The sequence below is a fragment of the Protopterus annectens genome, chromosome 2.part0, assembly GCF_019279795.1.
Source record: "Protopterus annectens isolate FY-2018-M chromosome 2.part0, PAN1.0, whole genome shotgun sequence".
In the NCBI taxonomy this organism is placed as follows: domain Eukaryota; kingdom Metazoa; phylum Chordata; order Ceratodontiformes; family Protopteridae; genus Protopterus; species Protopterus annectens.
The window spans coordinates 322296207-322311822 of record NC_056728.1 but is presented as its reverse complement, the minus strand read 5'-3'; the positions used below and the strand labels follow the sequence as shown (position 1 = coordinate 322311822).

Sequence of the window (15616 nt, the reverse complement as noted above, 5' to 3'; positions counted from 1 at the left end):
TTAGGGCTCAATTTTACCTAATGCTGCCTCTAACCATAGGGTTCAAGCCACCACTGATGTGGGGGAGTACATAGCAGGGCAAAGGTTTAGAGTACATATTGAAAAAGAACTTGCTACATCCCAAACTATGTCAACCTTTATTGTCCTGTTTTTGGATTCATAGATTAGTACTAGGCTAACTGCCCTTGCGTGACATTTTAAGCCTAGCCAATTATCCCCTGTGAGATTCAAACCCTGTACCTTGTGTTTGTAAGACAAACACCTTCACCATTAGGCCACCCTCTCACCCTCCCAATTTAATATATTCTGGGATCTGCTAACTTTTTTTGATGTTGAAAATACCCATTCAGTTAATGAAATAACAAAATAAGATTTTAGAGTCACTTAAAACCTAAATATTGATATATCTTGTCTCCCTAACCATGACTACATTTGTTCATTGTCATAACATACTTTAAAGCTGTGCAGCCTTAAGCACCAGTACCCTGATGATTGCCTGATGTCCACTGGTATCAGATTTTTAGTCACTCATGTAGGCCATTATCATTCCTGTCATTATTTTTATGAAGTCAGATAATATGTGTGCTAACTTAGTTGATGTCAAATTTAATATGCATTCCTCTGTCAGATAAATAGATATATCACTTAAGATAAAAGTAGGAAAGTAGCTTACAGAGTTCCAGTTTGCTGTTTTTCTTCTGTAGAAATGGCACAATTATAACCTTTATTTTTTTTCCTTAATTTACTATAAGCATTAATGTGTAATGCATTATTAATCAATTCGAAGATAGGCAAACAAGTATAATAACCCCCACTAGACAGGGCAAACAAGTATAATAACCCCCACTAGATAGTAACAATTCCAAAGGGTCACTTTACAAAGACAGCCCATTTAAAACAAGACTGGATATCCATGACACTGAATGCATGTACTATCAAAAAAAAATGTCTTTATACCGATATTTACCCCGTACCAAGCATGCCCCAAAACCATATCATAATACTTTCATCTAAAGATATAAACAAACTAAATACTGTACTAAAACTTAGTAATGACAGTTAATCTGCAATTCTTTCTAGCTACCTACTAATATTGTCTAAACATTATGGACAAAGACCTCTTTTTTCCACCAGTATTTCCTTTTAATATATCAGTAAGTATTGTGTTGAGAAGACAAATTATTTATTGGTTAAATTATTTTATTTATAACTTTGATGCTTTGCATTCAAAATGCATCCCCATCAATTACATATACCAAGCCACCTTAGCAAAGGAACTATTTTACACCAAAAACATAAAAATAATTATGTAAGTTAACAATCAAACAAATGCAGAACAATTGATCAGATAGCCCATTTTTTCATGTAATGCCCTCCAGGGTGGGTGCTAATGGAATACAACAGATCTTCAAGAGGCAATTAGGCCTTCTGCTTCCATCACTGAGCCTTAGAACATATGGTGGTCTAGAATACCTTAGGAGATGAACTGGATATAGTTATTGGTTTCACTCATGAAGAGTTTGCAGACAGATGCTTGTAAGTTAAAAGTGGCTACAGAGTTCGCTCACAGAAAGCAGCAAGGGTACTTTTACAACTAGCAGGTGTGTGTGTGTGTGTGTGTGTGTGTGTGTGTGTGTGTGTGTGTGTGTGTGTGTGTGTGTGTGTGTGTGTGTGTGTGTGTGTGTGTGTGTGTGTGTGTGTGTGCATATGTGTGCGTGTGTGAATATGAGCTTGTAGTATCCATGCCAGCATTTCTTACTGAATCTGCATTTACGTTTTTTTTGCAGAGAGACCCCCTCCCAAAGCATGCTTAGGAAAGTAAAAGCATCTGTACTTTTTTAGCTGTATACTGTCTACTGTCCCAAGATTACATTTCAGCCAGATATTTTTTGTCAGATCTGAGTGTTGTTCCCTCATCTTTTCCAGATATCCGTGTGGAGCAGTGCTATCTGACATGGGAGGAGGAGGAATGCTCAGAACCCGTGATTGGTAAATTTCGAATGGATTCCTGCTGTTGCTCTGTTGGAGCTGCTTGGGGTGTAGATTGTGAGGAATGCCCACAGCGTGGCACTGATGAGTATGAGGACTTATGCCCAAGAGGCCCAGGTTTTGCTAGAAGGGGAGATGTTCTCACTGGTCGACCAGTCTATAAAGGTAATGTGTTCATAATTGAGTGCCATGTTGCACATGCAAGTTATACCGGGACTAGAGATATAGCTACAAAAGTTAAAAAATCTCTACTTGGTCGTCAGAATAAGCAATGCTTAAATAACAGCATATGACCAGTCTTTTACACTTATTTAATATGACAGATATTTGTGATCTCTTTGCTGATATATCAGTCATAAAGGTAGAAACTGAAAGGTTTGGGCAGACTTTTAATGCTCTTGCAGCTTTACCTAAGGAATAAAGTATGTGTCCTGGTGATTTCTAATACCCAATCAGAAACTGTGAGCAAAACAATAGTATAAAACAAAATGATTTATTAATATGCTACCTATCATATCAGGGTTAATTAACTAGTAAGCTTTCTGTATGGTATAGAATTTCTGAAAGTATCAATTACTACTTTGTTTTTCTTAACATGTCTCCCTTCCCTTCCTTTGGTAGATATTAATGAATGCAAAGCATTCCCTATCTGTGCTAATGGAAGATGTCGAAATGCTATTGGCAGCTTCAAATGTAAATGTAACAATGGGTTTGCACTGGACTTGGAAGAAAGAAACTGTGCAGGTAGTGTAACATTTTTGTTAAATTGAGAGCTGATTATGGGCATGGCCTAAATGACCATGTACCACTATAACCTTTTTTAAAAAATAGGGCTTTACGTAGGTAGTCACTTTGATGTTGAATTTTTAATTGTATATATTGATGTATGTGTTTTATAGATTTTACTATGTTTTAATGTGTAAAAAAAGTATTAGCATGCTTTATTTAAGGTTTCATGTACATATATATATATATATATATATATATATATATATATATATATATATATATATTGTTTGAAAGTGCTGTTTAAGTCTTTTAAGGTTTGGTATCACTTTATGTGCTCAATTGGATAATTGAGAGATACATAGTATAAATGTAGGGAAGTTTTTAGTTCTTGTATATATCTGAAGAAGCCAGATGGTGAAAGCGCTTGTGTTATCTGTGAATAAAGCTTTTGGAAGAGACCTGCAGCCTGCCTCTATTTTTCTATATATTTGGATTCCTTTTTGTATCTCAAGGTACCTGGTTGTCCCTGTGGATTTAATTTGTTTTTGTGGAAGAATTGCTGTTTGTTTTTTACACACGGAGACCAGGAAATGGCTACAGGAATTGAGAATATATAGTTGGATTATAACCCCTCAAGTAACACTCTATGGACTGATAAAAATGTGAACAATTTTATCATGAAGGTGAACGAAAAGAATAATCCTTTGTTACATGGAAAAAATGTGTCTGAGTTTGATGAAATGACTGAAATAGATTTTATAGCACTGAAAAGTGAACTGTTCTCTTTGGAAAAAGAACTATTAAGGCTTAACTGAACACAGTATGAGAAATATCATTTGCAATTATGCTTTGAACAAAATATCATACCGAGGTGCTTGAGAATTTTAAAAATGCCAGCTCAGACCAATTGCGATCCAATATTGTTGAGTGCCTGGCAAAAACTGAACATACAAACAAGTCTGGGGTACTTAAAATTGCTATCGGAAGCTGCTGAGCAGGAAGAATTAAACATTTTGTCAACAGTAAAAACTAAGTACCTCGACTTGTATAAAAAATATGAGTCAACTATTCTTATGAAACCAGTAAATGACATCCTTGATAATGTGTCTGTGTATGGGCGCAGACTGACTCAAATTAATTTAAAGAAATTAGAAAGAGATAGAACTGATTTCCTGAATGGCCATGTGTTTATGTGGCCGAGGAATGTAAATTCTGCTAAGCAGGAAAATAGTTTTCCTACTAAAAATACCAGTACAGCTGAATCAGTGTCATTTAACAATGTTATTATAAACAAAGAAACTGATTTACCTGTGTTGATCCATCAGAAAAGTGACGAGGCACAATTTACTTCTGAGGGGAGTGGTTCAATGACTGCAGAGTTAGGTTGTAACCTGGCTCCATCTGACAATATTGTCAATAGGAAAAGAACGGTTACTATCCAGGCACAAGTGCATAATGGAACAAATGGAAGCATACAAAATGAATTTGATGAAGAACTTCATCCTGCCTCTCCTTTTTTGGAGGGTTCTCGACCAGTGGGTCTGCAATTTTCGTTACCAACCAGGAGCCGCTCAAACAGCAGAGGAAGAGATTGTCAGAGCCAGTCTCAGATAAGGGGAAGAAGTGCAACCAGACAAAAAAGGAAACAAACGGACAGTATGGTGAGTCCATGCACCATAAAGAAAGCATTTTTAAACAACAAAAGTTAGTTATAAATTTATCACAATATGTTTTGTTGGATAATGAGCTCAAAGTTCTGGAAAAAGGGTTATCCTTTATTCCTACAATGGACACTGATATCACCAAAGTAGTTTTAAATATTAAAATGTGTTAGAGAAAAATACTTTAAAAAGACCAAAAGCATAAGGTTCAGTTCAGGTATCTTTATTCTTGCGCAATGAGACAAAAAATGCAGTTACAGAGTTTATCTGACTAAATCAGGAAGTGTCACAGTTATTATACCTTTCTTTCAAGACATTGCCCACTACAACTGACGTAGCAGATCACCAGTTCACAATTCTGTTACTTTACAGATATTTCTCACGTTTCTAGCTGACTCTTCAAAGTTTAAAAAAGATTTTTACAGTAAACAGGATGGCCTTGACGACTACCGGTCAATTATAACTTTCTTGTTATATGATGTTACAAGTCTAGGTACTATGGCTAATTTAAGCACAATGCAAGTACAGATTTTTGAAGCAGTTTATTGTTCATAATATCTAATTATCTTGCAGCTTGTGCACTTTTTCATCAACACGAACAGAGCTTATTGTCCATAATGAATGGATCTATAGAAATTATTATTATTCTCCTTTTAATTTCCTGACCTAGCAGAAAATCACCTGCTTTCCAATACATTTCCAAGGCATAAACATGTATTTTGCTGTGCTAGCAAACTAGGTCAGAGTGCATCTTGCAGTGTCAGAAAGCACAATTTCAGAAAAGCATATTTTCAGTTTCAAATAAAACTAATGCTGCATATAGAATAAAAACGTGTTAATCTTCCCTTACTAAAATAAGCATTGCACACATATGTTAATACATATTTTTCTAACATTTCCCCCTTGTTAATACTTTTTACTCTATTTCAAAAGCATAAACAGTTTGTTTCTTCTCCTAACCTCTTCCTTTGAGGATTTGCAGCTAAGAGAGTCATTCAGTTTAAACTTATGAAAGTGTTTCCTTTTTCAACAGTTCTTCAATTTCAGTACTTTGATACAAAGTCTCAGAAACTGACATATCTATAAAATCTTTGATTAATTTTTTCATGCAGGGAATTCCACAGCAAATGCATGCTCCTAACAATAGTAATCCCACACAAATGGCAATCAGGATGTTCATTAGGATGGAACCCCACCCCCCCCAAACAAATTCTGAAAAAAGTCCATCAGTGGGTTTGGGCCTGGCCTGGTCATGTCTGACACTTGTTGGATCACTTCCAAATGATCATTAATTTCGTGCTTGTTGTCGGGAATGAACAAACAGCAATCGTCTTTGATTAAAGCGCAAGTACCACCTCTCACCGCTAGGGTGATATGCACAGTGATGTTTTAAAGAAATCCCAAAATACTGACTTAGCTGTTGTATAGTTTGGTTAACGAAATGTGTACCATTGTCACTGTAGATCCTTTCCGGTATGCCAGATCTAGGAATAATCTCTTTAACTAGGGTCTTTGCAACAGTGGCTGCATCTGGTTTACTAGTCGGAAAGGCCTCCACCCATTTGGAGAACATATCTACAATGACAAGGCAGTACTTTTTGTTTTCACATTTGTTCAATTCTATGAAATCCATACAGATAGTATGAAACGGATATGGTGGTGTAGGGCTTTAACGCCCCTTGTGCATGATGTTTATTACAAGTGTGACATGACAGGCAAAATTTTTTAGTGTAGTTTGAAAACCCATACGTAGCGAACACCCGATTCACTAACTGTACCATCCCCCCTGTTGAGACATGGCTCTGCCCATGGCTCAACAAAGCTGCATATCTAAATAAATTAGACAGTAATATTGGTTTTCCCTCTTTGAGATGTACAGCCCTTCCTTGAGAATTGCTCCTCGTCTTTTCCATTTTTGTTTTTCAACCTGTGTAGTAAGTGTCTGCATTGTTTTCAACATTTCTAAGTCTAAAATCTCAGAAGGTTGTAATTCCTCATTCAAAAGAAATGCTTCTGAGGCTGCTTGCTTTGCAGCTGTGTCAGCTCTCGCATTGCCTTTTGAAATCCTATCTTGTTGTTTTGTATGAGCTATGCATTTACAAATAGCTACTTTCTGAGGCAACTGAATAGAATCTAACAAATCTAAAATAAACTGTGCATGGTTAATCGGTTTGCCAGTAGATGTCACCATTCCTCGATTCTTCCACTGCTGTGCAAAAACATGTACAGTAGAAAAAGCATACTGGCTGTCTGTAAAAATATTTATGCTTTTACCCTTTGCTAAGGTACATGCCCGTGTCAAGGCAATCAACTCTGCTGCTTGTGCAGATAAGTTATGTGGTAGAGGTTTCGCTTCTACAATCTCAGTATCAGAAACTACTGCATAACCTGTTAGGTTCTGTCCTGTAGGACTCCTTTCGCATGAGCCATCCACGTAATATGTCACCTTGGCATCATCCAAGGGAACATCCATGAGGTCTTTTCTAGGCAGTGTCTTTTGCTCAATTACCTGCAGGCAGTTATGGGGTGTGCCATCCATAGGAGTTGGGAGCAAGGTAGACGGATTCAAAGTAGTACATCATTCAATTGTCATGTGAGGTTGGCTCAGCAATATAGTCATACAAGAAAGATGCCTAGCAGGGGAAAGATATGCTCCTTTTTCTTGCAGTAAAATGATTGCGGCTGCATGAGGCACTCTCAATGTGAGAGGGTGGAATAACACTACTGAGGCTGAAGCCTGCACTGCCATTGCAGCTGCAACTACTGCTTGTACACAGTGGGATAGAGACCGCGCCACTGGGTCTAGTTGTGATGAATAATAAGCAATGGGGCATTGTTTGTCCCCATGCTGTTGAGTCAATACTGATGTCATATAACCTTGCTTGCAATCTACAGTTTGGAAAAAAATGTTTGTGATAATTTGGTAATCCTAAAACTAATGATGATGCTATCAATTGTTTCAGCTTGCAGAAAGTTAATTCTGCTTCTGGTGTCCACTGTATTAAATCTTGTGCTGCCATAGGCTTCTTAAAAATCAGGTCGGTTAAAGGTGCAGATTCCAAGGCATAGTTTGGGATCCAGCTCCGACAAAAATTAGTCGTACCCAGGAAGGGTTTTGGTGCTTGTAAGATCGCTACTTTTCTGTCCTCATCTAATGTTCTGCCATCTTTGGATATTACATATCCAAGGTATTTCACTTGTTTTTTCCAAAGCTGCAATTTATTTTTGCTTACTTTGTGTCCTTCAACTGCTAGGAATTTTAATAATGCTACAGTATCTTCCTTACAATCTTGCTGGGTAGGAGCGGCCAGCAGGATGTCATCAACATAAAGTAAAATTTGACTACCTCTCGGTGGGATAAATCCCGCTAAATTACTTGCCATCTCTTGTGAGAATATTGTTGGACTTTCACTATAACCCTGTGGTAGTCGCGTATATGTATACCGCTTCCCCTGAAATGTAAATGCAAACCAATACTGGCTGTCAGGGTGCATCGGTATCGAAAAGAATGCATTGCTGATATCTACCACAGAAAAGTACTTCTGTTGAGGTTTTAAATCATTCAACAAGGTATGTGGATCTGGCACCGTAGGTGCTCTTGGTATTACTGCATCATTTACAGCTTGTAAATCTTGGACCATACGCCATTCTCCGTTTGCTTTTCTAACTGGGAATAAGGGTGTGTTACATGGTGAATCGGGAGATTCCACCAGTATTCCCTTCTTAAGCAAAGCTGCTATGATAGGTTTAATACCTGCCTCTGCATCTTTTCTCAAGGGGTACTGTCTCTTTTGTGGTCTAAATGCTGACTTTGGCGTGATAGTAAATGGTCCTGCTGTGCGAATTAGTCCTACGTTGATTTTCCTGTTGACCAGAGAGTTTCTGGTATGTCCAACAAAGCTTTTTCTTTCTCTTCTAATAAGAGGGCTTCTCAGCTGTCTTTGCTGGACTGTAAGTGTACAGCTGGATGTGTTTGTGTTATCCAGTTCAGTTTCTGTCTTTGTATTCCCTGATCTGATAGTTCTGATTCTGTCTGTTTTTCCCATTTTGTAACTTTTTCTCCTAGGTCTACCCATTTTAAACCTTCCTCCTTAGTTAAACTAACATGCGGCATTAGATTTGATTTGTAAAGTGAAAAGAACTCCTGGGGTAATGAACAGCTAACTACACTGTTCCCTTTCATGTCCCAGTACAAATTACACAGTACTAATCTGTTTGCATGATTTTTAAACAATTCTTGTTCATATTCTTTGTCAGGTCCTGGTGTATTACAATAATACAGAGTACAGTGCAACAGGTGTTGTATGTCAATGCAAAGGGAGGGGAACTTACTGATAGCCACATTCATTAACTCTTCAGTTACTGCTCCAGGGCCAGTCGTAACTAGGTCCTGGCTGTACCAGTAAAATGTCTCACCTTCCGTTTGCACTGCAAAAGTATTGGTCTGTCGCTGTGCTTCCATACCCTGCATGGTTGGAACTACTGCTATGCCTAATAGTTGCATAAGATCTCTGCCCAAAAGGTTCACTGGGCATTTTGCAGAAACAACAATTTTGCTTTTCTGGGTTAATCCTGAAACAGGATCTGTTATTGTAATGTTATGGGAGAGAGGCTCCCGATACAGCTGTCCATTAGCTGCTTTTACTAGTATAAAGTCATGTGATTCTGAATTTTCTGGTAGTTTGGAGGGGTGTACCAGGGTTCATGATGCCCCTGAATCGCACAAGAATTTGACATCCCTCCCTTCTACCAGGAGTGCCACTTCTGGTTTTGTGTCAGCCAAATAGAGTTCTAAACTCAATAAGGCTAGGTCTAATATTTCATTTTCTTCATTATCGGTAGCTTCCTGCACTTCCTCTATTATCACATTCTCTGCTCCTTCTATCACATTGTCATTTATCTTTTCTCTATTATTCCAATCTATTGATTCCTGACTTTCATTAGTCAGTCCTCACCCTCATCGTTTTTGTCTTCCACTGCTGCCTTCTTAATTTTCCTGCAATCCCTTGCCATGTGTCCTTTTTTCCCGCATTTGAAGCACTCACCTCTTTTATTTCTCCCTTCAAAGTCCTCTGATCACTGATCAGATTATTTATTTCCCTGGGCATTCTTTTTGCCCTTTTGTCCAGACTGTACTAAATAAACCTCTCCATCTTCCACAGCAAATACTTGGGCTTTCTTTTTCTTTTTATTGTTAAAATGCCTTTCGGCATGTCTAGCATATTCAAGCAGTGATTGTAATCTGCTTGTACGATGGTCTACCATGTGTTTAGTAATAAAACTACTTATGGGTGCAATACTGCCTTTTAAAAATGCATTCTTTAACTGCTGCTCATATGGGGAATCTTGTGTCTGATCTTCAGGCACTTGCATTCCACAGTGATTGTTAAAACATTCCAATATTCTGGAAAAATATCTATCAACAGTTTCACTTTTTTGTTGGATGCATTGATTAATGCAAGTCCAGTCTGCCCTTGGCTTCCATTTCTCAGAAATTCGGTCTGTCAGACCTTTCACTCTGTTGTCTAGTACTGCGCTGCTATGTGGGAGGGGCCTAAGTGCAGCGTCACGGGGATTCCAGTTGCCACTGATCATGTGCCAATCTGGACCTACTATTTGTCTGACCACTTTTTCTACTTCCTCTCCGTTTAAGTGATAACTTAATCTCATGCCCTGTAAGTCTTCTAAGAACTTTCTAAAATTAACTTTTAGATGGGGAATTCCCTCTGTGGCTTTCAGGATGTCTTCCGGTGTCCACGGTCTGTATATTAAGAGAGTTGGGTTCTGCCCTTCTTGTCCTGCCTGAGGATTTGGTACTTCTATGAGTGGGCATATCTCTTCTTCACTCATAGCCCATGAATTTCCATTCATTTGATATAATTTAATATCCCCTTTTAAATTACGTGTTCGAGACCTAGTCTCGATAGGATCTCTAACAAATGGTAATGGTTTTATAGGAACAACTGGATATTGTGGAGGTGGATCAGTTTGTTCTTTTGCTTCATATTCTGGTAAGGGAGCTGGTACAAAATGTTTGCTAGAAACCTTATGTTGAAAGTGATGTTTGTGAATGATAATATGAATAGTGAATATGTGTATAGTAAACCCAGCTGTTTTATACCTAACACGAATCCATTGATTTCTGTATTTGAAAAAAATATGTATCGATGATGTATACAAAAAAATGTATGAACAGGAAATGCTAGGCAATAAGAATAAATGGCACAATTTAACTAGGGATGAATGTACTGCCTTGAAAAATTTAAGAATTAATAACTCTATTATGATATGTCCTGCTGACAAAGGATGACCCATAGTAGTCTTAGACAAGGAAGATTATGATAGGAGAATGTTTCTTCTCTTGGATGATAGAGTTTTTTATAAACCTGTCACTTTGTTACAGGTTAACAAAATGATTAAACATGTACATGAACAGTTAAAACTGATGGTAGATAATAACATTTTAGATGGGAAACTCTATCTCAATACTTTCTTATTGCTAAACCTACTATCCCCATGATACAAGGATTACCCAAGCTACATAAAAGCATAGATAATCCACCAATGAGACCAATTGTGTCTGGTAGGAACTGGTGTACTGAGGCAATTTCAATTTATTTGGAAAATCTTTGAGAATTCTTATAAATACCTCGGACCACATTCTTAAGGATACTGAACAATTTGTTAAGGACTTATATGAGTTCTGTGAAGACATCACAAGTAAACAAGTATTGCTTGTTACATTTGATGTTGCATCATTATTCACAGTTATACCCAATGATTATGGAATTAAGAGTGTAGCTGATTTAATGTAAAATAGTGGGAATTATGATTGCAATAAGATTGAGTTGATATGTAAGTTATTGAATCTTGTTTTAGAGAACAATGTCTTTGTATTCAAAGACAAGATTTGTTGGCAATGCCAAGACATTGCTATGGGAATGTCTTGTGCAAACAGCTATGCCAATGCGGTAATGTTAAAATGGGAGAAAGAATTTTTTATGAAAAATTATTTTATAAAAGATATATTGTTCTACCGCAGATTTGTAGATGACCTTTTTATGATATGGGGGGGGCTCTATTGAAAAATTAAAATGATTTGCTGATTATATTGATGCCTCAACAAGTTTCCTTAAGTTTACTTTGAACTTTTCAAATAAAGAAATAAGTTTCTTGGATGTTTTGATTATGCAGACCACAAATGGTGACCTGAGTATTAAAATGTTTAAGAAAGAATGTCATGTTAATAGTTTACTTAGGAGGGACAGTATGCATCCTCAGTTTATGTTTAAAAATGTGGCTCAAAATGAAGCATTTAGAGCTTCCAGGCTTAACGCTATGGATGATGACTTTGCGATGCAATTAAACACAGTGGAAACTGACTTGTTGGATAGAGGTTATGATAAAAAATTAATTGATTGTAGTATTAATGCAGTAAAAAGTGTGAGACACAGTAGGGCCAAACCCTATTTCTCTAAACAGACAGAAGATAGTGTTAAAGGTCATGCTAAAAAAGCACAATCACTTAAATTATGTTTTAGTTATTCAAGAAATATTAGATGCTATACGAACATTATTAACAAGCATTGGAATATTCTAACGTCAGATAGGCAAATAAGTAAGTTTATAGGTGCATTTCCTGAGTTCACATTTAAGAATAAAAAATCCTTGAAAAAGCAATTGTGTGGCCCTAGAAATTTTGTTTCATTTAATAATAATAAAGGCACTAGACCTTGCATTAAATGCCAGTACTGTAAGTATGTAAATACAGATGGTGAATTTGTACATCCTCATACAGGTAGAATATTTAATTTTAGTATTAATGCTAGATGTGATTCTTCACATTTAGTTTACCTGGCTACTTGTAAAATTTGTAACAAATTTTACGGGGGTAAAACAGATAGAATGTTAAAAGATAGAGTCAGAGAACATATTTATCATATTAAAAAAGGAAGTCTGTTTAATGCTTTGGCTAAACATGTTAAAGAAACCATCATAGAACATAATTTTGTTTTTAGGGTGATAGATACATATTTTAAAAATATAAGGGGTGGTGATGTTAGGGTACAAACATAGAATTTGGAATTGAAATGGATAGTTAAATTGAGAGCTGATTATGGGCATGGCCTAAATGACCATGTACCACTAAAACCTTTTTTAAAAAATAGGGCTTTACGTAGGTAGTCACTTTGATGTTGAATTTTTAATTGTATATATTGATGTATGTGTTTTATAGATTTTAGTATGTTTTAATGTGTAAAGAAGTATTAGCATGCTTTATTTAAAGTTTCATGTATATATATATATATATATATATATATATATATATATGTATATATATATATATATATATATATATATATATATATATATGGGTCTACTTCAATTCATTGAATCCCATTTCGTCGAACTTTCATTTCACTGAAAGTTCATTACATCGACAAGCATTTGCCCCCTTCCCCAATGTTGTGCGACCCTGGAGTTGATATATATAGTAGGGGGGGGGCACAGCCCCCCACAATGCTTGTCGATGTAATGAACTTTCAGTGAAATGAAATTTCGACGAAATGGGATTCAATGAATTGAAGTAGACCCATATATATACATATATATATATATATATATATATATATATATATATATATATATATATATAGATATATTTTGTATGAAAGTGCTGTTTAAGTCTTTTAAGGTTTGGTATCACTTTAAGTGCTCAATTGGATAATTGAAAGATACATAGTATAAATGTAGGGACGTTTTTAGTTCTTGTATACACCTGAAGAAGCCAGTTGGTGAAAGCGCTTGTGTTATCTGTAAATAAAGCTTTTGGAAGAGACCTGCAGCCTGTCTCTATTTTTCTATATATTTGGATTCCTTTTTGTATCTCGAGGTATGTGGCTGTCCCTGTGGATTTAATTTGTTTTTGTGGAAGATTCTGTTTGATGGCAGCTTGCAGTCCACCAAGCAGCTTTTTTTAGTAACCAGGTCAGCTCACTGGACACAAGTGTCTCTTTTTCATGAACAACCTGAAAAATCTGTGTAAGTGTTTTGTTTAGAGTCACATAGAGACAAACAGAGCTGGAAGGAATCAAATCCTTTATTCATAGTACATGAAACAGCTTGATAAAAGCTCAGAGTCTTAATCCTCTGTACCAGCTACAAGGCTGCAAGCTTGGCTTATTAAATTTGTTTATAACCCTTTATATGGGATAGGTTCAGATGCCTTTTCAAGATCAAGGTAAGATGTGTGAATGATATACCCCTGTTCTGACATCATCATGGTGCAGCACAATGATAACCAAGTTTATTAGTCATGGCTTTCCTCTTATAGACCAAAACTGACTTGTATCTAGAAGCAGCAGATAACTATAGTCCACCACACTTGATCAGTAATGATCCTGTCCATAATCAATAGTCTTGTTTCAGGACTTATGATGATTTCAGATCATTTTCTTTATTAAACTGCATAAAATCATTTACTCAATAATGATATCTCTATCCTGGACTCCTCCTACTCTACCAAATGACCTTGTTTTTATTGTCATGGAAACATAACTAGCTGCTACTTCTGCAACCAGGCCTATAGATGGTCTGGATCATCCTGTAGATGGTTTCACTCTCCTTATTGGCCTTCTTACTTTGTGTCAACTACATGTACATTATTTCTTGCTTGCTTTAACAAGAGATGTCTCCACTGAAGAAGCTCAACGACTCTATGCAGGATTTGCCAAGATCATCCTGGGAATCACTTATATATTTAACTTAGCCCTTTCAACATCTTCACTAAAGTTTTTTTTCCCAGTCATTGTGTACTCACTTCATTTTATGAAACCACTGTCCCTCTATTTTCCCAACCAGTCTGCTCTTGAACTGTGTTGACTTGAAAGCTTTGCTGAAGTGTAGCTATATCATACCCCATTGGATTACCCTGCTCTACCTCCTCTATGACCCCACAGGAATATTGGATCAAGTTGACATTGAAAACATGCCTTTGGTGAGGCCATGTTGCTTATTACAGTGTAAGTGACTAGCTTTCAGAAACCTAATCATCTTTCCTTTTAAATACTTCTGTACTGTGCCCAGGAAAGAGGTCACATTCACCAACATCTCTCCTGCCCAAACATGGGAACTATAGTAGTTGACATACACTTCCTGTGCATCTCTCTCTCTCTCTCTCTCTCTCTCTCTGGTCACCAAGGACTTACATAATGAACTTGTTAGGACACATACTAGCAAATTGGTACATTCATTTGGACTCCAAATAGATATATCATCTGACCCCCTCTACCTTATCTAGAATTAATAGGGAGAGCTCCCTACAAACTGATTCTTTTATGAGACTTTCTCCTGTAAAACTCCCTCCCTGTTTCACTTTGTCATATGTTCTTTGGGAACTTATATTATTTTTTCAAGAAAAGAATGAAATACTTTTTTTTAATGCCTCAGTATTTTCTAAGGCCTGTTTACATTTTGTCCACCCATAAACACATCAGAAAATGAAATGGCGTCTGTTTTATTTCCTTCAACTGAGGTATCAGTAGAAGTCTTGCTACAACAATGTTCTCTAGCAATACTCTGTCACTGACTGCCTTTGCTTCCTTTACTTTTATATCTGTTCTCGTTTGGCATTCTCATCTAAATTCTGTGCAGATTCCCATGTTTTCTCTAGTCCCCATGTACAACTCACCTCGGAAGCATAGCCCTTTTAAATATCCCAGTAAACAACAGTGGCTTTTTCCACTTCCTCTTCTTTTCCTTCAGTTTTCTCTTCTGCCTATGGAAGCCTGCATTGTTTACTTACTCTTTGCTCATAAGTCATACATTTGTTCATTCAGTGGGTCTCAGCTTCCCTATCACTAATTTATCTATGCTGGGGGGTCTTGAATCTTTCCTGTCCAATACAAACTGCATTTTAGCTTGATTGTTGATCCTTAACGCTTTTTTTTGTTTGTACTACCTTCTTGTCATTCACCAGGACATGGTCAAAGATTAACCAAATTGCAGTTTACAAGGAGTCCACATTGTTTTTCTAAGATCACTCTGGCAAAGCTTAAATCCTTTCAGAGCCCAAAATGAAAATGGTTGAAAGTTTATGTTGTATCTATTCTTTTCTATGTATTTGTGGTAGCAGAAAAATAGGAAATGTGTTTAAAAAAGATAAGAACTAATATAAACTACATTATAAAACATGGCTTCAGATGTGATACATAACAGTATGCTTTGTGATTCATCTG

General features: G+C 36.6%; 1 protein-coding gene across 1 annotated transcript in view; it reads left to right on the top strand.

The window, feature by feature from the left end:
* FBN2 (fibrillin 2) overlaps window positions 1-15616 on the top strand; it is a 2449070-nt gene that overhangs the window by 1488260 nt on the left and 945194 nt on the right. Inside the window, exons 24-25 of the mRNA XM_044060803.1 lie at window positions 1927-2154; window positions 2611-2733. Coding sequence (XP_043916738.1) covers window positions 1927-2154; window positions 2611-2733 — 351 coding nt within the window. The remainder of the gene's footprint in view (window positions 1-1926; window positions 2155-2610; window positions 2734-15616) is intronic.